Raw genomic sequence first — 26,109 nt, 5'->3', positions numbered from 1 at the left:
GGGCTCTGGGGCACGGCCGAGATGCTTTAAAGAATAACAAGACATATAAAAATCCACTCAGAAACAAACTAGGTGTATAACCTATGCGGGAATCGAGACTGCTTTTGCCCCAAAGCATCCTGTACCACTGAGATGCTGCAAATAACGCCAGTACCCCCCACTTAGGCGTTTTGGCCCCCTTTAGCAACCGGTCCCTGGCCGTACTGGGTTTTGTGTCCTGCAGCCTCAGGTGGAGCCCAGTGGACAGTTTTAGCACATTTCTTTGCATTCCTTTCATCTCCTTTGCTGCTTTTTAAAATCTCTTGCATAATAAACTGCCTGTGAGTTGGTGCATTGCGCTGAGGGTAAATCACTTAAATTGTTTTCCACACTGTTTGGGATAACTGAATTAATACTCAGTACCATAAGGTATGAAATACCCCGGAACCTGAGCTCAAAAGAGAAGGAAAACTGCTAAGTATCTACTGAAATGCTGCTGTTGGACAGGTGCATGCCGTGATGAGGAGTGCATTTACATCTACAGGGTTAGCTTTGCCAGTGTGGACACTAAGTAGGAAACTCAGACGGTCAGATTGTTTCCCATGAGTTGCTGAAAATAAATAAATTGCGGCTTCTACAGCCTTAGTGATGCAGGGTTTGTTACTGCATCTTCACAGGTAGAGGAAAGAATAAATAAGTCAAGGGGCGGTTTGGCATCTCTTGACAATGATGCTTTGTGTGATCATAAAATGTAAGAACATATTTCTGTCACCTGGAGAGCAGGGGCAGCAACATTAGCTTAACTGAAACATAGAATTTACTCCACTGAACAGAGATAAGCATTTGTAAGGAGGTAGTATGCGTGTAGCCATTGGTGTTAATAATTAACATAAACTCCACAGTTTTTTCCCAAGTTCTCCTGATATTTCCTCTCAGATGAAGGGTCCATGCAGTGTGGAAATGCAGTCCCGTTAACACACCAGACTAGATGAGAACAGTCTCAATATACTGTTCCTGCAGAAATCAATGTCCAGATCCTGCTGCCTTCATTGTAGCAGCAGGTCCAATGCTCTTGAATGATCCTGGCTGGTATTAAGATTTGTGTTATTCGTGTTTTTCTTGAGCTAAATGTTTTTGTTTGAAGGTAAGAGGAACAGAAATTGGAGGATGAGGTTATACCTCTGCTGCCCTAAGAGTCCACAGCAGGGGTGCCTTTCTTCTGTGCCCTCCAGAAAGAAATGGGGTAGTGCTATTTAGACAGCAAGTCCCCTGTTTATCTCCTCAGTGTGGTGGAATGGGAACAATAATATCTTTTGATGCCTCTTGTATGGCATGTGGTTAGTGTCTAGTCAATATGTTGATACAAACTGAAGTTGCATTGAGCCCCTGCTACCCTCAAACTGCAGCCTGAGATCTGCAGAAACATAGAAGAGAGCAGAGCACCTGAGCCAGCTCTCCAGCAGGCTGTGACAGGCTGAGGGTCTGACTCAAGCACTTCTCGAAACAATTCCCCAAAAGCACTAGGGCAGAGACTGAGTCCAACAAAGACTGACACCAGCCTGCCAAAAACCTTGAGAGCCTCCCTGTGGGGCTGCAGCAGGCCCAGAGTGACAGCCTTGCTCTCGTTCTTGGCAGGAAGGTTTGTTCGATCAAGGAGATTGCTGGGGCAAGGCCCAGCATGGAGGGTAAACACTCTTAAATTGTGCCTAACTGTGCAGGACAAATACTGCCGGTTGTGGTAAGTGATGTGCAGAACTGCCACGGTCTATTAAGAGATGCAACACTAATCACAGGCCAGGCTAGCAGTTTTGTGCTGCTTGGCTGATTCAGGTTGCCTGGAGGGGGACAGCAGGACCATGTGTAGAGCAGCAGGGTGTTAGTGGAGGGATGGAGGAAAGGGTCTGGGTCACCTACCCGAGCCCTCACACTGGCACTGGGCCTTGGAGGATGCCAGGCCTAATGGATCAAAAGGTTTTGGGGCTGGAGCAAGTCCATGCAAACAGAGAAAGACACTGAATTAGAAGAGAAGCTGGTAGGACTGGAAGAGCACTGATGTGGCACAGGGGTACTCAGGGAAGGGGAGATAGTGGGAGAGGACGAAACCAGAAAACTTGCCAATGTCTGTAGGGCTTGGATTCTTCCTGGGAGAATCTTTCTGCAGTCATCCTTCCTTGAAGCCACCAGGGCCGGTGAGATGAAGGGGAGGTTTGTTGGGGCATGCTGCTCCGTGCTCCTTGCCAGCACTGTTTTAATGCCCGCTCTTCTGTCTCTGCTGCAGTGCTTCATTCAGAGAAGGAGTTCCATGATGCCGCAAAGCGTAATGACACGGCCAGGATGGAGGAGCTCATCAGGAGAGGGGTCGACATCAAAGCCAAAAACAATGTAAGTCCTGGGTTTTTCAACCTCTAAGCTGCAGGAAGTGCTGAGGGTGTGTTTCAGAACTGCAACTCCTTAACGCTACTCTCCTCATTAGCTGCTCAGTTGGTTAAAGCTTTAACATACACCACCCAGTGCTAATTAGGGCCTGTAGCAACTGAGCAGTTTCACAACACACTGGAACCCACAGCACTGTCATCCTGGCCAGACTGAAGAGTTGCAAGTGCTGAGGGAAGGTGATAATTTATGGTTCCCCTTGGAACCTGTGTGCCAAATACATGCGGCTGCAGTGAAAGGCTTTGATTTTTCTATCTCTGTACGCCAAGGCTGTGGGACTAACTCAGTTCCTGGTGCAGGTCTCCCCTTGTTGACCAGTAGGTTCCTGGAAATACGGGATTGCGCCCATCCCTACTGTTTCAATCTGTCCATCCATGGTCAGCAATATTTCTCATTCCTGTGCTGTCGTTATAGTCCATAACTGCAGTTTCTGAGTAGAAGGTGACTAGCAGAGGTCACTATCTGCCTGACAAGAGAGCAAAGAGACAGAGGGCTCTCCTAAAGAAAACCCTGCACAGTGTGGGAAATTCTGGCTCCATTAATGGCAAAGGAGATTTTGGCCTTCAGGAAGGCTGGTGGATGCACATGCACTCTGCATACCTCAGCCTTCCCTCTCTCCTTCCTTCCCGTCCAGACAGACCGGACTGCCCTGCACTGGGCCGCGGGTGCGGGGAATGTGGATGCTGTGCGACTGCTCCTGGATCACAATGTCCCGGTGGATGATGAAGACAGTGTACGAAGGCGAATCTCCCTTGCGTGTCCTGCAAATGTGTTCGGTGTTGGGGCAGCGCCGGGGACTGGGTGCTGGGCTGGCAGTTAACAGACTGCACCTTTGCCCTGTGGGTGGGTGGCAGAAGGCATTGCAGTGTTTGGGAAGCTGTGGCCTCTCTGCTGAGGCAGGTGCAGTGCCTTTCTGGAGCAAGCCTGGTTTTCAGATGTGTCTGTGCTCTGTCTTTTGGCCTTTTCCTTGCATGCACAGTGACCGGGAGGTAGGCTGGTAGAATCTGTGAGGTTTTCTGTATAGCATGGACATGCTTGTCGTCTTCTGGTCCTGTTGTTGGGGCTTGTGGGAAGACAGTGACAGCCAGCAAGTTCTCTCTCCCCATAACAACCAGGCTAATACACACCATTGACTAGGAAATGGCAGTCAAGAGGCAGGTCTCTGCTCAGCTGCTGCAACCATCTGTGGCAGGAATAATAGCAATTGGAGAAAGTGGGGCAAAAAACACTCCAGAGAGAAACAAAAATATTTGGGAAACTTCATGAAGCTAGAGGGACAGCTTCCCTCCAGGGTGGGGATGGTGGTGGCTGCAGTTTAGCTGTAAGTATCTCTCTTCTCTTCTGCCCAGTTTGGAATGAATGCACTTCTCCTGTCTGCCTGGTTTGGCCACCTCTGCGTCCTGCAGATCCTCGTCAATGCTGGAGCCAAGATTAACTGTGTCAATAGGGTGAGAGAGTCTCCCTACATGGGTCCATCACGCAGCTCCAGACAGTGATGGGGGGGAGAGGGAGAGGCTTACCTGTGAGCTAAGGTAATCGTGTGTGACAGCATCTGCTGTGGGGACTGCCATCTACACTTCTGCCTTATTCCTAAACCAGGTGTAATAATTGTAGCTATAGAGATGTACATGGCTTTCTCAGCTCCCATTTGTGCAGTGGTGATGTGGAAGGTGTTACAGGAATGGGAAATGGGTTTAGTGAATCAGCAGTCTGTGTATTTTAAAATAGACCTTGGTTGGGAAAAGGAACATTAATACTTCAGTCATAACTTGCTGTCTGCAGCACAAGCTAGTTTAGCCCTAGAAGTGCAGGGAGGCATGGAATGGGTCTTTGCTAATAGGAACAGGTTGCTAAAAGAGACTGTCCTGCAGTCTTGGACTTGTTAAACAAATGGTCCTTTATCTCCTCTCCAGAATGGCAGGAACCTGCTCCACTGTGCGGCTCAGAGGGGACACATCCAGGTGTTGGAGTTCATCATGGAGGACCTGGAGGACATGTGTGTGGATAAGACAGACCAGGTAGGAAGGCTCTTCACTGCTTTGTTTCATGGGGTCTGATCTTGCTCTGCTGAGCTTAGCAGGAATGTTGCCCTTGGTCTTGGGAAGAGGCTTAGAGTCAGATGCTATTCTCAAAGAACCAAGGGTATCCCCCACAGGCTCTGGCCCTCCTGTGGAGGGGGGGGTTAGGGATGATGAGGATTCTGGCTCTGATCAAGTTTCGGCAGCTAAGGCTTCCCAATGTAGCCTTTTGCAGAATGAATTCAGGAATTTCAGTGTCCTCTTGTGCAGCTGATGCTCCAGGGTGTATTGTAGGTAAGCAATAACCAAGGGTAACCCTCTCCCAGCATGCTTCAGCATTAGCTGATCTGTTCCTGAAGACAGCGTAGGAGCACACAGGAGCTGACACACACTCTTTTCCAATCCCTGGCCTTCATGGTTCCTAGAGTGATCCCCACTCTGATGCTTGGGAGTTAAATGAGGCAACAAGAGATCTGCCTTTTCCCCTTTCCCCAAAAGGGGTTCTGACTCACTCGATAACTGGGGTCTCAGATATTAATTCCATTTTTTTATCCTTAGTTGCTTTTAGTAAACTATTTATTATCCTCTATTTATATCAAATAAACACTGAAAAGATCTATTTTCCAGTGTTTGGTGAGACCAAAGTGCTTGGAGTTGTTAGCCCCCATGGGTAGTTCTGTTCACCTTGTTTTGTTAGGGTCATCGCAAATGTAAAGCAGAATAAAAATTAACAACAGAATAAAAGATAACTATTTTTGAAGTGCAGCACTTTTTCCCCCTGCAGACTGGGTTATCACCCAAGGCATTATTATATTGCTTGCAGCAGATGATCTAATCTTGTGCTTTCTGAGCCTTTCTTGGACTGTATTTCTTTCTGTTTCCTTTCAAAGATGGACAGGACAGCGTTTCACCTGGCTGCAGAGTATGGGCGGCTGGAGGTGGTGGAGTTCCTAATTCGGCTGGGTTGTTCTCACAGTGCCAAAGACAAGGTATGGGCATAAAATCACACACAAGGGAGGTAAAGTCCAAGGATTAGAGGATGCGAAAGTCAGGGAACAGGATACCAAACGAGGGTCATGCAGGCAAGTTGTCAGCCGTTGTAACTATGGTTGTGGTATGTCAGGGCTTTTCTTTCCTATCCACTTGCAAACCATTTGCACCTCAGTCTGTGTTGGATTTCTCTCCAGGATTTTCAGACAGGATACACAGCAATATAGGATACACACCTGGTGGACTGTGCTCCAGTTTAAGGTAGCTGGATTTCTTACCTCCCTGCTGCACCTATTAGAAGACTGTTTCAGACTCGTGCTACTGGTTACAACCTCCTTTTCAGTCATGCTGGATATACTCTGCACAAAGTTGTGGTGTATGAACACTCAGTCCTGTGATACATGTATGTATGAAGTGACGTTTACTTTCAGGAAGAAAATACAGCATTGCATTTAGCTGCTAAAAATGGACATCTCTCGGTGCTGCAGAAGATTATAGATGTTGGAGTGGACCTTGATGAAAAGAACTTAGTAAGTACATTTTAATGAAATGAAAACCGCATCCGTTTTGCCCTTTCCCTCCCTAGAAATACTCTCCTGCCACAGTCATCAGGCTGAATAGTCAGTATTAACAGGAGAGGTTTAGAAAATAGCTGATTTTATCTAAAGTGTACGTGTGTAAATGCAGATCATACTTGCTGAGTATCATCGAAAGGCAACATCCTTCTTGGACCAATATCCAATTCTGAAGTATTGCCTTTTCTTCCTGTTGTATCTGCTGGACTATCTTATCACTCCATTTAATCTCCCGTTTTCTCCCTGACCCTTGTACATTCAAGTGCCTAAATGGTTATTGAGTGTGTTTTAAACTAAACTTCACTATGCTTTATAGTATTGACTTAGTCACTGAACATATGGACCTTCTGTTTGAGATCTCTCTTTGACAGACCTGCTTTGGAAAATTATGTGGCTGGAACATAGTTAATGATTTAGATAGCAAATATTGGCTTAGTAATGCTATTATTTATTCCAGGGCACACTCCCAATTAAGTTTATCAGCAATTTTTTTAGTCTTATTTGGTTACTGTCTTTGAAAAGTGTATTTGATTGTGATTAAGATCTGAAAGAAAAGGAGAACCGCCTTCTGCGGTAACTCTGGTAGTATTTGTCTTCCCCCAGATGAGCTGCCCTTTGTGCAAAGAGCAGTAATAAAACCAGACAGGAATTCTGCTTGTTTCTTGTAAACAAATGAGCTGCAGCCCTCAGAAGGGGGAACCAGTGGTCGAGGGCCACGGGCTTCTAATTCTGCCTATGGCTGTTTCTGAGCTACTCTAGGAAAATGGTTTGTCTTCATTGTCCACATGAAATCTTTTTTTGTTTGCTAATGGGCTGAAGAGGGGAAAAGATGATGAGCACGATGTCTATCTTGTGGCCCATGGGCCAGCTGTTTCCAGTGGCGTAAGGACAGAGCAAGTACTCTGATATGTCAGTGGCAGATAATTGTGTCCTTTATTTTCCTAACAATCACCCTGGCCCTCAGAATTGGTATTTTAACATGTCCTGCATTCAGAAGACGGGGTGGAGGCTTGCTCAAGGCTTCCTGAGGCTTGCTCAGAGGCTGCTCTGTCTTGGCCTTGTCTACAGAAATGCTGCTTGTTTCCTTTTTTGCCTTGTCCAGGAAGGACTTACGGCTCTGCACCTGGCTGCTGAGGGGAGTCACAGTGACTGTGTGAAGCTGCTCTTGGAAGCAGGTGCTGATGTCAATGCCCAAACCCAGGTGAGCTCTGTGGAGGTGATTCCATTTCCAGACACTACTTTGTGGATTTTTGCCCAGACCTGTGGCCTCCCAGGGATGGCTCCCGTTACCAGGTGAGGCCGTGCGGAGCCCAGTGCTTCAGAAACAGTGCAGGGAGTCGAGAGGAAAGTACACATGGTTTTGTACACAGAGGCGGGTGAAGCTCCCCTGGGACCAGTTTGGCTGTGGAGACAATCTCTATGAATTTATCAGTATGGGGGCATGGGGCTCTTGCAGGAGGGAAGCAGGGAGATCGCTGTGGACAGTCTGTACAAACTGCAGCTTCTGAGAAGAAACCCTGACTAATACCCATCTCTTCTGATGTGCCTCTCAGAAGAAGATGAACTGCCTTCATTATGCAGCACTGCACGGCTATGAGGAGATAGCCAGGATCCTCATGGATGCAGGAATCCACACAGATGCTGTTAATCACGTAAGTCCTGCTCAATGCTCTCATCATTTACAAAAAGGCAAAGCCAGTTTGTGGAGCTGTTCAAGAGCACAAAGCAACTCTGCAAGGACCAGTGCTGCTGTGGGGTCTGTGCTTATGGAGCAGTATCCCCGGTCCGCCCCCAGTCCAGGCTGGCAGCTGTCTTAGAATAAGACATGCTGGGCACTGCATGGTCCTTTCGGTGCCATGAGCTAAGCTGTTCCTAAGCTCAGGGTCTTCTTTCCACAGCAAAACGCATCAGCAACACACATTGCGGTACTGCAGAACTTCCCAGCCATGGTGAAGCTCTTCATCGATGCCGAGTGTGACCTTGACATTCCAGATAATGTAAGACTGCAACTCCTGTTCTTTGTCTTTGAAATGTGAACCCATTTCATGGGGGATTCGATCACCTTGGGGACAGGATTAAAGAGGAGTGCTTTAAAATGGGGAAAACCTGGAAGTGCAACTTAGGAAACATGAAACCTGTGAAATGATTCTGAGTGTTGCAGTGAGGTAATCGCTTGATGGCATTCAACACGTGGGCTGTGCCACGTCCCTGGGACCTGTGCACAGAGACATTGCATAGTCAGACTCTCTCCTCCCTGCTGGAAGCAGGGGGGAGAAATTTCAGCCTGGAAGATATTCTGCAAAATGTTTGGGGGGCTGAGAATGGGAGGCAAACCTGGAGGTAGCTGGTTGTCTCACCAAATTGTAATTTTGTGAATGAGGGGCCTTGCTAACACATACGTAACTTCTTTGTAATGTTTCGGTCAATGTTCTCTCTTGATGACACCATAAAATTGCCACATTTTGTATTTGATTTTAGTTGTTTCCATTAAACAATCCCAAGGTGCATACAGTTTACAGTGCATACACATTAGCCTGGCCCTGTGTCCCAGGAACAAAGAATTGGCAAAGGTCCTTTCCTCCTTTGGCCAAACTATCTGCCTATAGAAATTGTTTAAATAACAGGAAATAGTATAGTCCTATAAGTGACCCTAGGGAGCTTTATGGAACTGGAGAGGTTCCTTCTTTAGACTGAAATGTTATCAGGGAGGCTTCCTAGTGCTGGTGCTGGGACAGGGACAGACCCGTTCTGCTCAGTCTGAGGAACTCGACTCCAGTTTGAGGTAGGAGAGTGTTTGGCCCTCAGTTTATAAAGGGATAGAGGGGAAAGGAGGGCAGAGCTGACAGTGTTCTTACAGCGCTTCCTCCTGGGATTGTTCTTTCTTATCCTTCCAGCCTCACACTTGTCCTTCTCTGAAATTTAGTCCTTTCACCCTCCTTCTGCAGAGGCAGCAGACCTCACTCCATATCGCTGCGGAGCATGGCAGGCAGGACATTGCTGAGATGATTCTCATTGCAGGAGTTAATCTGAAGCTAACAGACAAGGTAAATGTCTCCATGGGTTTAATAGATTCTGTGGGGTTACGGAGGGAAAATATGGATGGTCTTTGCCACTGTTTTTCATAATTTTCAAGGGAGGCTAGTAATAATATTAAAATCTGGATATTTCCAGGGCTAAGGCCTTGAAACACTGCTGGGTAGGTTGTTTTGATGTGTTTTCCAGGAAAGAAGTGACTCGTTCTTAGGAAGGTAGAAAACAGTTCACACAATGAGCCAACTTTTTCTTCTCAGAGTTGTTCTAGTTCCTTCTACTTCTGCTTGTGCTATCAGGCACATCAATATCAAAGATTTTCTCGAATAATGATAAAGAATATATCTCAAGAATTACAGCACACATGTTTTAGTAGGTTAAAAGTATCTGCTCGGTATAGATCTGGCACCGGTGTACAGGGCTTTTGCCCTCTAATTAAATCAACAAAAGGAATTCTAGAGGAATCGGGCAAGTTGCGTGCAGCCTGAAAGCATGGTATGTGCCCAGAAAATGCTGAAAGGCAGAGATTAAAATAGTGTCTGCCATTCACAGTGGGTTAAAGCACATACAGACTTGAAGCCACCTGGCTGAAACGGCCTTCAGCTGCAGTGAATGTTTGCCACCTTCCAGCAGTCTGTGGAACCGCAGTGAGACTCAGCGCAGGGAACACATTCACACTTTTCTGTGTGAAATTGGGTTTCTGCTCGCGTCTGAGGCTAGAACCATTCACACTGGCATGCCTGATGGCTGGGCTGGCTCGCTTTCCTTCATGCAACTTTCAAATCTTGTTCCTTTCTGCTATATGCTTTTAGATACAAATACAAATCCCGCCCCCCGCCCAATCCAAAATCATGTTCATGTAAGGAGCGTAGTTACATTGTCATAGTCCCATCAGCCTGTGCTTCTCCTAGGAGACCATGTCTAATCATGAGTATGTGGAGCCTATAAAATTAATGAGGTTGTATAAATCACTTCAGTTTCATGTGTCAGCGAACCTGCTCTGCAAAAGGCTATAAAATGCCTTGGATTTAGTGCTGAGCTCGTCCTTTGACAGCTGCACCCATGTTGCTGGGAGCCTGAAAGCACCCTGCCATCCACTGTGGGTTATGGGATGCGTTCCCAACCGCTCCTGCCAAACGGGCAGATCCCCTGTGGCAACGGAGGAGATGCTGCAGAGCCTAGAAAATGACTCCCCATGCCCTGCACGCAGTAGCTCGAAGTTAGCTCACATCCGAGGTGTTTACAGGTAGAGAATAGGGGTCCTTCATCCTGGCTGGGTGAATTGCTCAAATAGGCCATGCTGCCTGCTACTACAGACTGCCAGGTGGGCATGGAGACTGTACCTCCTAAGAGTGCAAGGTCTTTTCCAGCTCATTTTTCCCGTTCTAATTTCAGCAAGGGAAAACATCTCTGGATGTCGCCGCCCGAGGCAATCACGTGAACTTGGCAGACATGATTATCAAAGCCGATCGGTTTTACAAATGGGAAAAGGTGAGTAGCTGACACCACCATCCCCTGTGCTTCCCAGGGCAGATGTAGCTTTATCCTCTCCATTGAGACTCCACATTACCAGCTGTTAAAAGGAAAAGAAATGCAGGACATCCTGTGACAGCCTGACCTCTACTTTCATCACCTTACTTAAGAAAAACAAAAGTCCTCACCATGCCAACAACATCTACTTAAGGCTTTCCTTATTTAAAAAAGCCTCTGTTGTTAAAAACCCCAGGCTGTGCTGAAGGGAACAGGGGTTTTCAAAGATTCTTTGGCAGCTGTTCCCAAAGCGCTGTAGAAGGGAGTGGGATAAGCATTAGTTCCTTTTCCCAGAAGGAGAAACTGAAGCACTGAGCAGGAAAATGCTTGGCCCGAGGTCACCAAATGGGACATGGGGAGTTTTTCAACTGTGGAAGGGAGACACCTCTTGCGAGCAGAGTGATCAGTTCTTGTTGGAGTCGTACAAGCGACTTCCCTCTCAAACTTCCCCACAGCTGGGGCTGTTCCTCCTGTGTTTCCCACTGTGGCCCAGCAGTCTTTCTCCTCCCATGGCCCCCTGAGCAAGGCGCAGCTGCTCAGCCCCAGTCCCCCATCTGAAACCCTGCCTACCCCAAGCCTGTGCCCAAACAGCAGAGGGTGTGCTGAAAGTACAGCCAAACACCACATCCCTTGTGTCTTCGTGAGACTTTGGGCATCCTCCCATACCAGGGAAGACAGTGCTGTAGTGGGGAAGGAAAAGGAAGGAAAGGAGGACATACGCCTGTGGCTCAGGCGCAGCTTCAGGAGTAATGCTGTGTCTATCAGGCCCTCGCGTGGGCTTCCCACGCAGCCCTAGGGAAAGTCATTTAGCCTCTTTGCAGTCTGGCACGTAAAGGGGGCTGAGCAGCTGCGCCTGTGTTGCAGGGGAGCAGGGAGGTTTAATTAAATGATCCTGCATAGGAGCCCCGGATAAAAGGCACTGTAGAAATGCAAATTGCGATCTGCATAGGCTTCCACAGCAAAGCTGTTATTAACAGTATTTGTTAACGTGCATGATTAGAACAGAGTGAAACAAGAGAATGAAGAGAATAAAAAAAATGTGCTGTGCCAGAATGAACTCTCAGCGACCTGCAGAGCTGGGGGTGTGGGAGTCTGCAGAATGACAGGTACATCTGCAGCATCCCGGCTGAAACCCCTGTTCTGGCTTTGCAGGACAATCTGAACAGCGACTCCGACTCCTGGGTGGCAAAGCACTTGACCTTTAAGCAGGATCACAGGCTGGAAACACAGCACATTCGCTCAGTAATGTGGAGGTTAGCTACTAAGTACCTCAAACCTGGTGAATGGAAGAAGCTGGCACATTACTGGAAATTCACTGATGCCCACATTAGGGCCATTGAGCAACAATGGACAGGTATAAAACACTGCTGAGATATTTTCCTTCCTTCACTTGGACTGTGTTTCTAGGAGATAAGTCTGCAGTAATAGCAAAGCGTGAAGAAAACCAGCTGGCGTATTTGAAACAACCAAAAGATTAGGGTAAAAATCCTGTATTTAATTAATGTGGAGGTATCTACGTGCTGGAATTTGTCTAGGAGTAAAGCACACAAGCATGGGGGTTAGTGGTCCGTTGCTCGCGGCTTTTGAGGTACTGCCAGACCTGTTAGTCCTCACTACAGAAATTAAATAAAAAATTCTTGTTCTGTAGGACAGAAGAAACTTGCTGGTTTTATTTTTTTCTTTTAAGGAGCTGAAGCAAGAAGGCAGTGAAGTCCTATTTAGAATTTAAGAGAGATGTTAGCGGAAGCAGGCTCTGAGTTTCAGAAACAGATCCCCGCTGGTTCGGTTACTGTAAGGACTCCTGTAGTTTGCACAACACGAGCAAGGGGCTAAGCTATGCTCTGAAGGCAGAAATTCTGTATTGTCATGAAAGGTTGTCTGACAAGCCCAAGCTCATTCATGGCCCACTCCATTAACGTTAATCTAGCAATCAATCACACCGCAACTAGGAATTAAGCTAAACTGTACTTTAGAACATCCTGGTAAAATCCAAAGAGGAGGGAGGGCTGTCCAAGCCCACCAATTCAGAAATCCGCTCCGGTCAGGGCTGTGCACTGTGAAGTGCAGGATTTCAGTTGTGGTTTGATCTTGCCAGGCACTAAAAGCTACAGGGAGCACGGCCACAGAATGTTGCTTATCTGGCTCCATGGCGTGATCACGGCAGGAGAAAATCCAATCAAGGGATTGTACGAAGGCCTTGTGGGGATCGGAAGAAGAGATTTAGCAGGTAATACTTTTGTCTACCTTCAAATAACACACTGAGCACTGCCCGAGTTCTGTGGTTACACAACATACACAGAGGAAAACTTAAGTGAAGCCAATTCACACAAGCTGGAAGCCACCCTGCCCTGCCCCCTTGCTACCATTACATGTCATTTCTTTCTCTTCTTTTATTTTGATAAATCAACACATCCTGCCACGGCTTTATGCCTTCTGCGCAGCAGAACGTTCTCTCTCCTTTTACAGAAAGCATTCGGAAAAAAGCAAACGCAGGCTCGGCCTCTCCACGGAAGTGCATAGCAATGTAACACCGGGAGGGCACCAGTGGTTCCTTCAACTGATGCATCCTCAGCTTGTCTTGGAGCTACAGGAGAAACACTTGCTCTGCTACTGATCAGAAGGCAGCTGCAACTTAAGGGCTTCTTGTCATAAAAAGCTGGCATCGCTGCCGCTTCCTTCTTGGTCTGAAATGACACGGGTGTCAGCAAATGCTAATGGTCTAAAATGCCTCTTTACGCAGAAGGGAGATTTTTGTCAGCTGTTGCGTATGGTCTGGGTACCGCGACAGAGTTCAGTGAGTGAGCCTCCCTTGCCATGCTGTGAGTATCGGGAAATACCACACTATTTTACTGTAACTTGTTTACATCACATTTTCATATGTAAATTTTTAATTGTCAATTTTTAAGTTATTGAGGGGAAAGCCTTTGTTTTCAGAAATGTTCTTTACTTACGTTCTTTGGGGGGGAGTGTCTATCACTTGTGTCTTAGATGTGTTCATAACTTCCCTATTAGGGTGGGAATTTAAGAAGAAAAGTCAAGGCTACCGCTTGGTCCTTTTGGAACCTTAAGGGTTGTCATCTTTAATGTTTCGACTCTTCACAAAAAGTTTCAGAGAAGAACATTAACATATACTGTTTATAAATGTACACTAACATACGTGTACTGTTTATAAATCAAATAGGTAACTTCTTTAATCCCTAGGTTACAGCTTGAAAAGTATAAGAATGGTCATTGGTTACCTACACAGCTTCTCACAAGGACATACTGTTTTCTTAAAGAGCAATTTGTCATGTAATACTTTGTATTTATTTTTTACAGTGTTTCAAGGGGAAAATAATGTCTGTATTTCAATAAATCCAGATTTAACCCTTAAATTTGCAAGTTATGTCTTAGTCATTCTCTATTAAAAAAATACTACATAATTCTTACTTTATAATCTTTAGCTTTAGAGCTAAACTGGTGCAACCTTATAATTAAAGCTTAAGGTGAACTCAAGCAGAAGGTGCTGGTTTTCTTAGTTTCTAGAGGTGTCTGTAGAGGCAAACCAGGACTGCGGGAAGCTACACTGCTGTTCTCTTGCAGTCAAGACAAGAGACACTTGCTGAAATTGAAGTTTTATTGAAAACCATTTTTAAACAGCAAGAAAGTTAAAAATTCAAACACTTTATTTCAAATAGAAACTAACTAACTTACAACACAACATACGAAGCAAATAAGTGATGGCAACACTGGCACTTAAACGTCTTAAACCAAATATTCAACAAAAATATTTGTCAGCTTATAAGTACATGATCTGCATGTGGCAATATATACAGCTGAGTGAAAAATATAAAAAGAAATATTGTTCTGCTTAAGAACATGATAGTGAAGGCTTTGGTAGCAAAAGTGTCTTTGTTTTTAAAACTGTAGTCTTCAAAGATGCTTCCTTGAATTCAAAGACTAAAAATTAAACAGATCTATCCCATGACACTGTTGGAGGTTACTGTCCGCGGGTAGTTCACTGACTATTGATCCTGTTGGAATCACACAGTGATAATCGGCTAACACAAGGAAAAAGGCAGAGTGGGAACGGTTGATTGAATGCAGGAAGACCAGCAAACCGATTCCTCATTTTCACCGGCACTCCAAAAGCTACTGCTCTTCTTGCTCATTGCTGGTGTGAAGACTGATCTTTTGGACTTCCAGCTCTTCTGCGCTGACCATGGAGGGATCGATGGCTGCGTAACGGGTACCGTGGAACTGCAGTAAATGGATCTGTCGGACACGGAAAACAACACTGAAACAGGTGTAGCAGCATAAGGTTTTGGTAAAAGAGAAACATTCCTTCTGAGTAATTTTTGTGAGGATGAAATCACAGCTCTGGAGTACAAGAGTACAAATCCAGCCCTCCATGAACGTGGCTGCTCCCAGCCCTGCCCCGTGATCTGGGAGCCAGAGCGAACAGAGCTCAGGCAGGTTAAGCAGCAAGAGCAAGCACAGAAAAGGAGTCTCCTAATGCTGTTTCAGCTGTACGCATTAGCAGATTGGGTTGGAATGCAGAGACTCACTTGAATATATAGGTTGACCTCAGCACTCCTGCAGAGATACGGGAAGTTGCCTCCTGTTTTGAGATGAGCTCTTCTGGCATTAGGATAAAGCTTATACATTTCTTCTTTTGCTTCAGTCGAAAGTGCGCTTTGGTCAAACACCTATGTAACAAGTCACAGCAGTTAGTTCTGAATCTAATCAGATTTTGCATATTAAATCAGACTGGATATATGCTGCTCTTAGAAGCAATTCTCAGCTTCTCTGTGGAACAGCATTAATGAAACAGAAAACAAGCAAACACATTAGGCATTGACAGCTAGAAAGCTAATGCTGTGATACGTAAACATATGTCTGTGTTATTGCACAGAATACCCAATTCATAATTAACACAGAAGAGTCACAGTGTTGCCCAGTCAGTAGAAGGCTTATCTAAATGTGAAGTTAGACGCTGCAAGTATTTATGAAGTTGCTAACAGAATATCCAGGCCCTACCCGCCAAGGGCAGGAAACAGTGTTTAAAAAAAAAAAAAAAAGGATTACGTTAAGATTAACTTACATCCATAATGGTTACAGGGATGTCTCGAATTTTATGAGGCTCTACGTAGGAGTTCTGGCAGTTGAGGGTAAGTCTTGAAGCAAGCTCGCTCTGGCCCAGACTCTCCAGCTTTCAGTAGAGAGAAACACTGATTAACAACATATTTCACTGCAGGAAGTTAATGCAATATTAACAATACAGCCAAAGAGAAGTTCGTTTTAAAGGGAAACATGACTGCACGTCAGACCAAGATTGTAGTTCCAACTTAGTATCTCTCTGCATGAGACAAATGCTTAAAACATGTTCCATTAGTTGCTCCTGCCTCCAGAGCATGGCCTACAGATGTACCCCAGCACTTTCTCCTCCTCCACCTCAGTTTCTTCACTACTTGTCTCTGATCTACATAAACAGAACTGTAAGGCAGATGGTCACAGGATCAGTTAAATGGCTGGGGCTGTGACGGTCAACACCTGCTAAGGATCCATTCCTTAATCCTCCCTTCTGGTAAGTAAAGGAAGAAAGCAGCAGAAATACCTACAACCTCCTGCTGAGTAAGTCTTCTACAGAGATTGACATCACAGCCGTTAGAGTACACAGCTACCTACCCTGTCCACCATGAAATCAATCCCATCGGCCATTTCAGGATCTAGAGGACCGGATGCAAAATTCCCAAGGACAATTTTTTTCAGCATAAAAGCAGGCATCAGCCAAAAGCTAAAATAGAAACAAGATGTAACAATATTCAAGCACCCAGGACTCCAACATTAAGAGGCTTTGTTGTAAGCGCTCCCTTTCCTCACACGGGCTTTGTGCTTTAATGTCAGATGAAATCCTGAAGAAGCTTCAAGAGCACAGAGGTGGAAAACCTTGCAGCTAGGTGCTTGAAATGCTCTGGGAAGCTGTTAGTCTTACATTGCAAGAGTGTATGTTAAACATAGTGAATAACACTTTTCTGGCTCTAAATGGTTTTGCTAGAAAACAGGCAGAGTTCTTAAATCTGACCACATGTCCACAGAGGATCACAGGATGACTCGTCTGTCAGATTTCACATTCCCAATTGTGAAAATTTCCATTTTCCTTGTGGTGTAGCTTTAAAAGTCACAACTATTCTATCCTGCACCTCCCTCACCCAGGCTGGAAACAGGTTAGACACATGTCCAACCAGATCAGCGTGACATTTCATTGCAGAAAAGTTAATGCTACGCATCTGACCGCTTGTCTCAGTCTTCCTTACCTGTTTGCTGTCCATGTCTGATTGAAGATAGAAGTGTCACTAAAGGAATTACACAGGATGAGAGATTGAACTCTGGGAGATTTGTGTGTGTATTCAGCAAATTTTTGAGCCAGAAAGCCTCCCAGAGAAGCTCCAAAAAGGTGAACCTAATTCAAGGAGGGAAAAAAAACCCAAACAGATCATGTTACACTTGTGAAATAAGTTTTCATTTCATTTCATAATAATTAAACAACGTTTCATTACAAAAATAAGTCATTCAAGTTTTACCCTGTCATCATAAGCCACTTTTTAAAAGAATCAAACTCTTCTATTCAGCTTCTGGTTTTATGTGTGACATAAACGTGATAAATACTGAAAAAAGGAAGTGTTCCAGATCACAGTTCAAACTTCTGTTTGCTCATCAAGGTTAAGAAAAAAGCAAACATTTTACTTTGTCTTCAATAGCTATTCCAATCCAAGATACTTTATTCTGGTGTTCTGTACTACATCAGTTAGGAAGGATAACTTCCACAGGATCTCATGAAAAACTAGTTAACCAATACAATTTAATAGGCCTAGAACAGCAGTTGAATTTAGGCCAAGTACGACAATTTTCTAGAGTATTCACCTTCAAAAATAAACTTGTTTCAAAAGTAAAATTGCAACACAGCCTCTTTATTTATAGGCTATGTTTTTGTGTCATATTTTATACACTTGCTCTTAAATGAGACTCTTTCAAACATTAGGTTTTTACTGCAACTATACATCCATTTCCCCACCTCTGAGCACTCACTTTATCCAGCTGAAGGTGGTCTAACAGTTTTCTGAATCCATCACAGAACTCAAGGTGATCCCAGTACACCGGATACTGCAACTAAAATAATATGAAGTTAGAAAAAGCCGGTCTCTGATCAGTACCTGTCAGCTGTCCGCTTGAAAGTCATACCGATTCTCACATTAAAGGTTTCAAGACAGCAACCTGCCTCTCCTGTATCACGAGACTCAAGCTCCTCAGCCAGAGAGTGTGAACACCTCCCCCTCGCTTGCACAAAAATACACAACTGAAAGTACTGCAGAGCAAGTTTGTTGGGGAAAGTACAGCATTGCTTCATTCTGTAATCAGTGGGAGGAGAGGCTGGAATTATTCTTCAGCAATTTTGTAGCACATAAAGTTGGCAGGTACAGAAATCATTAACTGCTGCAAGAGATACAGCAGTACTCCTAAAGCCATACTGTTTAGCAGAAATATTGTTGTACAAATCAATCGTTTCAGTTCAGCTCAGGAGCTGAGAAGCCACAAAAGAGCATGCTGTTAGGATTTTAAGAAGGAGTGACTTCGCATTTGCAGCTATGCAGGCTAAGAACCAGGTTATCCACCATCCCTACATGGAAACCCTGAACTAACCCATACGCTTGCCTCATGGCGAACACAGATCCAGCTGGAGGCAAAGATGACTGGTGTCCAGGGCACACAAGGGAGAAAACAGACCGAGAAGTTAATAATGTGTATGCACAAGGCTTTGGGTAAATGCTGCCATAAACACACAGCAGATTTCAGCCTGGATCTGCACACTACATACTCTGGAGTACAACTTAGAGTCAGTTTTTTTGTGGATTCTCCTCAGTCAACACTGAAGTTCATTATCCAACCTCTGATTAGAGCAACAGGCACAAATACGCTAACTTGGACACAGGACTGAGAATACTCACAGCGATAACTCTGTAGCCCCATCCAGTCAGCGCCAAAATTTGCTGGAAAAACACATCTGCAGTTCCACTTACAGGAGGGAGAAATATGAGTGGGCACCGAATGCTCCTAGGTCCTGCATCATACAGTGACCAGACTTTACTGTCATCATCGTCTACTATTATCTGGAAAGAGAGAGGCACAAAGGGGAGAAGAAACACACAAGACAAATGAGGTTTTTCAGCCAGCTTCCAGGATTGCTTCTACAAAATTTCTGTCTTCTAGTAAATATTATAATACTCAAGACTCCTCTGAACAAGACCATCTTTTACTCTTCTTCACAATAGCTTTCTTCTCCAAGGCTGTTTACTAACTGGAATTACAATGTTTGTGTGAATACTGCTGGAAACAGAACTGCGACTGTGCACTGTCAGACCAAATGCTTCGTGTGTCCTGACATAAGCTGGATAACAAACACCACACCATGTGGAGTCAGCAGCAGCACAATACGTGGTGTCTTATGGGAACTCATCCTTCTGCGGACAACCAGAGCACAGCGCAAGTGCTGAAAGTAGTGAATTATGTTGGTTTTACAGTGACGAACCCCACTTCAGAAATTACACCTGGAAAAAAATATCTCTTCCTTTCTGAGGAAGTGCTGTTAACTAAAGTTTGCAATGCTTTGCTCTGGATTTCAACTCAGAGGATCTTAGTCAGAAGGATGGTACATCTGGATCTGAAAATTCATACAGAAATAAATCACGGGAACAGCAAGACTGTGCCCCAAAGGTTCAGGTTTATGCAATATTCCACATGCAGAAAAATATGCTTGGGAAAGAAGCCACCATGCCATGGCCCAGAAGAGACCCAGGAGGTCAGTTCAAGGTACGAGAGCAACAGCTGTAGGCTGCAAGAGCCAGCACTGCCCCAGGGCGCAGCTTTTTAAACAACCATCTACATTTGCATTCACTGGAAAAAAGATGTTACAAGTCTAGATACATGCAAGCCTACTGAATTAAGCAGCTAACACCACAAATTATTGATCTGCAACAGTTACAGCTGGCTGCCAGAAACAGAGATGCACACAACTCCCAAAGCAGCACTGCAAAGCTGACCTAGAAAGAAAAATGCTTCCATCATCTGGCAGCATCTCGGAAGCATCTGGAGTACCTAGGACATGCGGCTGGCTGAAGCAGATTATTCACACACGAGCTGCTATCCTTAATGAGCAGTTTCTCATACAGTGCCCATCTCAGGGCAGAAGTTAGAAGTCCTAGCACAATTAGTATCTTTAAGGGTATAGGAATTAGATATAGGTCTTCTTTTCTAGCAATGCTGGAGCCTGACTTGTTTTTACAGGGCCTGTTCTACCAGCAAACCCTTGTGTATATTTAGGATGCTCTTTCAACCCTCTACAACCCAGCAAAAGCGTGCAGCTCATACCAGATCAACAAGCACAAACCTCTGGGGAAAGCCTGCGTCACACAGCAGGAATTCATCTTCTCTGTATCAAGATTTTATAGCTTTTTGAATAGCAATATACAAGCACAATTTGCTTTTCCATCACCGCAGTCAAGCTTCTCGGGGAAATCAGAAGAGAACGGCGTATGACAGATTTGCTTGACTAACAAATCTCCCTGTAATAAAGCCAGTATTTCAGGCTCTGGGAGCATGTGAGAAATCACATGATACTGTTGTTTTGCAAAGTCTTTAACCCCCCCCCCCCCAAAACAACCCTTTGCACACAACTCAAGAGCTCCAGGCCTTGCCATTCTCATCTGTTATTCCATCAGTCATGTTGGATCCGTTCAGGGTAGCTGTTGGTCGCTACTACAGAGTTTACCTTTGGGAATATTTCCAAAGGTGAAGCATATTTCTTGAAATCAGAAAAACAAAGTTATTTCATGTGAAGGGAACCGAGGCTGAGAGATAACATTTCCTTCCTCGAGCCCAGACAACGAACCAATGGGTTTAGACAATTGTTCTATTCAATTTCTAGCCACATACTGGATAGTTTAACTCCAGCTCCCAAACAAGGCTAAGCGCCGTGTAGGCAGACAGCAGCGTGGTTAACTGCTGATTTGGTAGGTCACCAGCCTTTTTCTTGTTCTGGTCAATCAATCAAGAAAGATCGCTTACAGTTTACATAAAGGGTAAAATCCGCACTGCATTGAAACAAGGGGCAGAACTTCCCCCTTGAGTTTGGCAGAGCCAGGGTGTCCTCTGCTGAAGACTTTTAGGACGGACTTATCTAAGACAGCAAGCGGTGTATGCAAATGGAGGCTCACAGGCAAAGCTAAAGACTTGGTTTAAAAATGTAATTTCCTGTGCTGTGCTTCCTGTATCTGACAAGAGCAGGAAAGGCGATGGAGCTGTGCATTTCCTGCTCCTGTCAGGAGGAGGAACACCTCAGCCTGTTTTCAAACAAACAGCTATGGCTCTGCTTCCTTAGGTCGATCTGACAGCAGTGACGCGTGCTTAGCAGCAGTAATGATGGTGAGGCATTCCTCCCTCAGTACTGCATGTGCTTTGCCTATACTTTTGGGGGAATAATGCAAGCAATTGTATCCCTAAACACCGCTTCAGAGATTAAGTACATCATCAAATTGTGCTTTTTTTTCCTTCTCTCTCCAGAAACCAGGACTAGTTTGTTTATTTCTACCTTCTTCACACCCCACATTCATCACTGAGGCATCGCTTTACTTTTGAGTAGACTGAGTCACTTGAGAGGGTAAGGTATTCCCTAGCGTGAAGGTCACCAGCAGCTTCAGTTTACATGTGTCCCTGTTTATGAAATCCTGAGTAGGCAGCAGCAGCTGAAGGCAGTGGCCCCTGGCAGTGAGCTGCAGTGTCACACAGCCCCCACAGCAGCAGCAACACGTTCTGTTGTAACCACGACCTCCAGCTCCTTTCATTTAGTGTACCACATCCCACAAAGCAGCGCCTCAGAGCACCCACATGTCTTTCCGCTGAAATATTGCCTCCCGGCTTTGCTGGCCTGGTGAGGCATTGCCTGGAGGCAACAGCATGGCACAAATAGACTCAGCAGATCTGGTACTGGCTAGAAACAGAAAGAAGCTGGACAGTCTGAGCATGCATAGTCAACAGCAATGGATCTTTCTTATTTACTGAAGACACAAACTGGCAAAAATGAATGAAAAACCCTGAACGGAAAATCCTACAGCCCTTCCATAACGGTAATTTCTTAGAGAAAGCTACACACCACTCAGTGGAAATAATGCTAGGCACATTTAAGTGTTGTTCCTTAGGTCTGGGGGGACAGTCCCCTTCTGAGTGGCCCAACTGCAACCAACTTGCTGTTGAAAGAGGTAATGCTGCTCTTGCCTCTCCTGCCCCACCATGCCCGTGTTCCTGCAGCCCGCACAGCCATCCAGATTAGGGAACTGAACCAGCTGGAATTCAGGACGAAAACAAGCTATAAAACACCCCCAAGCAAGACAGGTCACTGACTCTGCTCAGCTCGTACAGTTACATGAGTGACCATGCTTGCAGGAGCAGCAGGCTGGGGTGTAAAGGCAAGACCGTCCTTCAGCCTGGCAGGAGTCTGGGCTGCTGCAGCAGGTTAGTCTGTAACCACAGCCCCAGCAAACCTTATCTGCATAGGTATGTGTGAGAGCTAGTCCAGGTCAGTAGCTACGTACTAGTACTGCACTCCGTGTCCTCTGCCGCTCGGCACGTAGAGAGCAGAAGTTGGAGCACTGCACACCTCAAACACTCTCCTGTTGTTCAGTGAAAGGAAGTTTTTTGGAGAAATCCAAGCGAGAGGAGAAAGTGGTTGGACAGTGTGATTAAGCAGAAGACATCTAAAGGACATGCAGCGGAAGAAACCATTTGGGTTTTTCCACTGTGGTTAAGGCATCTTTCCACTCTCAGGAACCCTGCGTGCAGCCCGACTGCTGAGAAGAGTCGCCTTCAGACGCTCTGCTTCAGCCTGAGGACGATGGGTAGGAATGGCAGAGGTGGCTCTGGCAGCACTGCCACACGGCAGTCGGGTCAGCTGCCCTGCCTTGGTGCAGTGCATGCCGGCAGCTCTGTGAGAGGACATGCACGTGGTCCCCAGCACGCGCTATTTCCTTAGAGTCTCCTCCTCATGCACGGCTGGCATCAGGATGCCAGGGACTGCTGCTGTGGCTCACAACTGCGAGCCTCTGCTCTCCACCACCACATGCGGAAGCGACCTCCGAGAAGCATGTGAAAATTAAGAGTGTGCTTTCACGCACTCATATGACACGTGGGACAAGAGTTCAGGAGTTAAGCCAAGTCACTAGCACAGCCACAACGGTTCTGCATTAACCAAACAGCTTAATCTCCCCACTACAAAGCAAGAGGAGACGTTTCACGCACCAAGTTGATTACAGCTGTACATACCTTTTTAAGAGGAACTGTGCTTCTGAACCAGTTATAGTCAGGAGAGACTTTAATCTCTCCCATGATGTTTAGAAAAAACTCAGTTTAGGTCAGCCTGAAAAAAGAGAGACAAAGTTAGAAATCAATACAACAGCTTTACTGTAGGCAGCACTCAAAAGCTGTGCCATGTACATAAAGCATTTGCAGGGTCAGTTTGCTCTTATCAGTTGATTGTACTACCTCTGACTCACGCCAAGTTTACTTATCCTCAGTTTTCATCACAAACCATTTAATTATTCTCCCAAGAGGCAGTCACCTGACTGCCTTACTGTACCGGCCTAATTATGAAATGGTGATGCTTTTGTAACAGCATTCCCATGTAACAGTTGTAGAGAAAGACAACTGTGTTGCAGGCTATAAGTGGCTTAAAAAGCTAAAGCACATTTTCAGTTTGTTTTTAATTTATAAAGCACTCAAAATTTATATCTAATATTCATACAATTCACTCCGCAGTTCAGACAACAGACTTACATTATTTCATGAACCTACTGCCTAAGTATTCAGACCACGTTCTTCCGCCTCAGTATAACTGACCCAAAGGAGTCTCAAAGCACATCGGGTACATCAGCTGATCCAAGGCTTAATTTACAGAAGAGCCCTGAAGTTTTAATTCTATCCACACAGAAGCTGACTCTTGTCAGGAGTTACCAGCAAACATATCTTTGAAGCACACCAATTAATACAGAAAAAATTGACTCAGAGTTGGGTCCACACAGGAATGCCACTAATGCACTCTGAAGTCAGAATGTCCTAGCGTATATAATGAGAGTTTCTTATAATACCCCATTAATTTGTAATAAACACTTAGGTAACTTCTAGATTTAACTTTTTTTAAAGCAGCGAGAGACCATTAGCTTCCATTTATACAACAGATGGTATCAAACAGTTTTGAAGCTTGCAGACTCAATAGCTTTACCCTGAAAGCCAACTGCCTCAGGAGATTATTTTCATACATTCACACACAGCACTGAGCATAATAAAACAAAGCAACTTTTGCTCCTGTTACTTAACAGTTGCCAAGTATAAAACAATAGGTTTTGTTTCTTAATTGTTCATAAAATAAGACCTCAGTATGTTCTGTGAGTCACTCCAATTCATTTCTCCCTGCATGAAAGCTGCCAGTATGGTTTAACTAGCTTATTGGGTTACAGCTGGATTAACAGTTATTTACAATTTCCTCATCTTTCAGTCTTCATTTGCCATTTTCCAAGTACAGAAAACATGAATTTTAAAAGGGAAAGCACTTTCTAAATTGCAAGACAACACACATCTTCCACAGAGCAGGTGATACACCTTTCATGTCTAACAAGGGTGTCAGAGGTAGGAAATTCAGCTGCATGGCCATTGTTTCAATTTTGCATGGCTTTGTTTTGGTGCTTGCATCAACTGTTCTGCTCTTTGTCGTAGTCTGGCAGCAGGTGGAATTACAGCAGAGGTAAAAAATATGTATTCCAACAACCTGCAAAGCAGAGCAGGCACAAAAATGCATTACTGGACTAAGGGGGGCAGCTGGTCACTAGAGAAAGGAAACAGCAGTTCGGACTACTAATTCCTTTCCGTAACCACAGAGTTTGCAAAAAGCTATTCAGCAAACCATGCTGTGACAAAATTATGGCAGAAATAAAATACAGCAAATGCCTTAAAACAACACATTCTCTTTGAGTATTGTATTACAGCAGGGCCAAGAAACACAAGTCGTGGTGAGGGCCTCACTACGCTAGGCACTGCACGGGCACAGAGGCACAGGAGAGAGAGACTTTCTGCTAACAATTCTGGTTGCCATAAAGGGTCGGCAAGCTCTTCCTGCTGTGATCACCTCTCTCTTTCTGCCATCTCAGCCCTTCAGCACCGTTAAGCTAATTTGTGGGCTGGCACGTCACTTGGGAGTGCGAAGCTGTCTATCGTCAGGCTAGGTAAGGAACAGGCACAATGCAGATGAACTCTGTCCTGTCAGCATACCTCAGGTTGCACCAGAGCAGGTTAAGAGTCCATCTGAAACCTAAATTTTGAGCTTCCCAGTTCACCTGTTACCACTCATGGAAGCAAACCACTGGTCACCAGGACCTGGGCTGATTTCCCCCAGCTCCTTTCTTGTGAAGGTACATCTGCAACCCCCACTCCTAAGGATTGCTCCTCTTTTAAAACAAGACTAAATGTTTTTTCTGTGATTATAGATTTTTTTTGCTGAAGTCAATGTCCTATTACAGAAATATTTTCTTCCTTGGCACAGAAACGCAGCATTACATTTGCACACACAAATATTCATGTCAACTATGACTATGTGCTCTTCCAGCCACAGAAAAGCTGAACCATGAACTCGAAACAAGGAATCAGACAGCAAAGTTAACTCAAATCACAAAGAACCTGATGCTGTTCACAACCAAGCCTCTAAAGATCCGAGTTTCATTTTCAGTAAAACCAAACAACCTAAAGAACTCTAACCTCTTGAAAATAATTCCTCTAAAGGAAGAATCACCTACGGATGTGTTCAGAGCACTCGATAATATTCTCCTTGTAAGTTATTCCCACTACGCTAGTAACACTTTCCACTCATTATCGATTTAGAAAGACTTTGATCCTGCCACTAGAGAGGATACCCTGCCAGAGCAGATTAGATGAGCGGCGACTCGCTCCTCTCCCCTGTGCCGTGTCTGCATGAGCCGGGGCCGCCGCGCAGCCGCTCTCCCACTATGCTGGCCACGCAGCGCCCACTCCCACGGGCCGAGAGACCTGAATCAGCAACACCAGCACCGAGAACTGATGGGGGCTGCAGGCAAACACCAGGAGATGCAGGGAAGACGCCAAGGCTACGGGTGCTTTATGAACGCCAGATGCAGGCAACGGGGAAGAAGAGTTACAGATAACTGGGACATGGCAGCAGGCACCTTCCCCTCTCCCCCAGCGCTGTTCCCACCGACACCAGTCCCTGCTCCTTCCCCCCTCCCCAACCACAGCCGGCTCCCTGTCCCTCTCCCAGCTTTGTGGGGAGAAGGGGGCAAAACCCCACTCAGCACCTCCAGCCCAGGCTCTCCTCCCCGCAGCACAGTCTGAGGCAGCCCCTTCCCCTGAGAGCCCCCCCGGAAAGACGGACCCCCCAGGCCAGGGCTGGGCTGGGCTTTGGGCTCCCTGCGCGGCCAAGCCCCCCCCCAAGCAACCGACCTCCC

General features: G+C 45.5%; 2 protein-coding genes across 2 annotated transcripts; one reads left to right on the top strand and one right to left on the bottom strand.

Annotated features, from left to right (window-relative positions):
• The first annotated feature begins 1,657 nt into the window (after positions 1–1,657).
• On the top strand, positions 1,658–14,080 carry ANKDD1A (ankyrin repeat and death domain containing 1A). The gene is made up of 15 exons (XM_009280431.2): positions 1,658–1,664; positions 2,258–2,361; positions 3,047–3,145; positions 3,762–3,860; positions 4,326–4,430; positions 5,321–5,419; positions 5,852–5,950; positions 7,098–7,196; positions 7,549–7,647; positions 7,894–7,992; positions 8,941–9,039; positions 10,421–10,516; positions 11,708–11,909; positions 12,651–12,782; positions 13,022–14,080. Exons 1-15 carry the CDS (start codon positions 1,658–1,660, stop codon positions 13,081–13,083), a joined length of 1,500 nt encoding a protein of 499 aa, XP_009278706.2. The 3' UTR covers positions 13,084–14,080.
• Positions 14,081–14,157: 77 nt separating this feature from the next.
• SPG21 (spastic paraplegia 21 (autosomal recessive, Mast syndrome)) lies at positions 14,158–23,003 on the bottom strand. Its single transcript, XM_009280430.1, has 8 exons — positions 22,907–23,003; positions 18,541–18,702; positions 17,624–17,704; positions 16,852–16,997; positions 16,223–16,331; positions 15,639–15,746; positions 15,103–15,243; positions 14,158–14,809 (listed from the first exon to the last, which is right to left on the bottom strand). Exons 1-8 carry the CDS (start codon positions 22,967–22,969, stop codon positions 14,687–14,689), a joined length of 933 nt encoding a protein of 310 aa, XP_009278705.1. The 5' UTR covers positions 22,970–23,003; the 3' UTR covers positions 14,158–14,686.
• Between the last annotated feature and the right edge of the window lie 3,106 nt (positions 23,004–26,109).

This window comes from Aptenodytes forsteri, unplaced genomic scaffold (genome assembly GCF_000699145.1).
Source record: "Aptenodytes forsteri isolate BGI_AS27 unplaced genomic scaffold, ASM69914v1 Scaffold83, whole genome shotgun sequence".
Taxonomy (NCBI): domain Eukaryota; kingdom Metazoa; phylum Chordata; class Aves; order Sphenisciformes; family Spheniscidae; genus Aptenodytes; species Aptenodytes forsteri.
The sequence above is the reverse complement of the archived record's forward strand: the minus strand, read 5'-3'. Positions and strand labels throughout refer to the sequence as shown.

Bases quoted from the DNA above. Each gene is read 5' to 3' on its own strand.
- ANKDD1A (XM_009280431.2), top strand. The intron at 2,362-3,046 runs GTAAGTCCTGGG...CTTCCCGTCCAG, and splicing joins ACATCAAAGCCAAAAACAAT to ACAGACCGGACTGCCCTGCA. The intron at 9,040-10,420 runs GTAAATGTCTCC...TTCTAATTTCAG, and splicing joins ATCTGAAGCTAACAGACAAG to CAAGGGAAAACATCTCTGGA.
- SPG21 (XM_009280430.1), bottom strand. From the start codon at position 22,969: ATGGGAGAGATTAAAGTCTCTCCTGACTATAACTGGTTCAGAAGCACA. The intron at 15,747-16,222 runs GTAGGTAGCTGT...CTCTACTGAAAG, and splicing joins TTGATTTCATGGTGGACAGG to CTGGAGAGTCTGGGCCAGAG. The intron at 14,810-15,102 runs GTGAGTCTCTGC...CGTGTCCGACAG, and splicing joins AGGTCAACCTATATATTCAA to ATCCATTTACTGCAGTTCCA.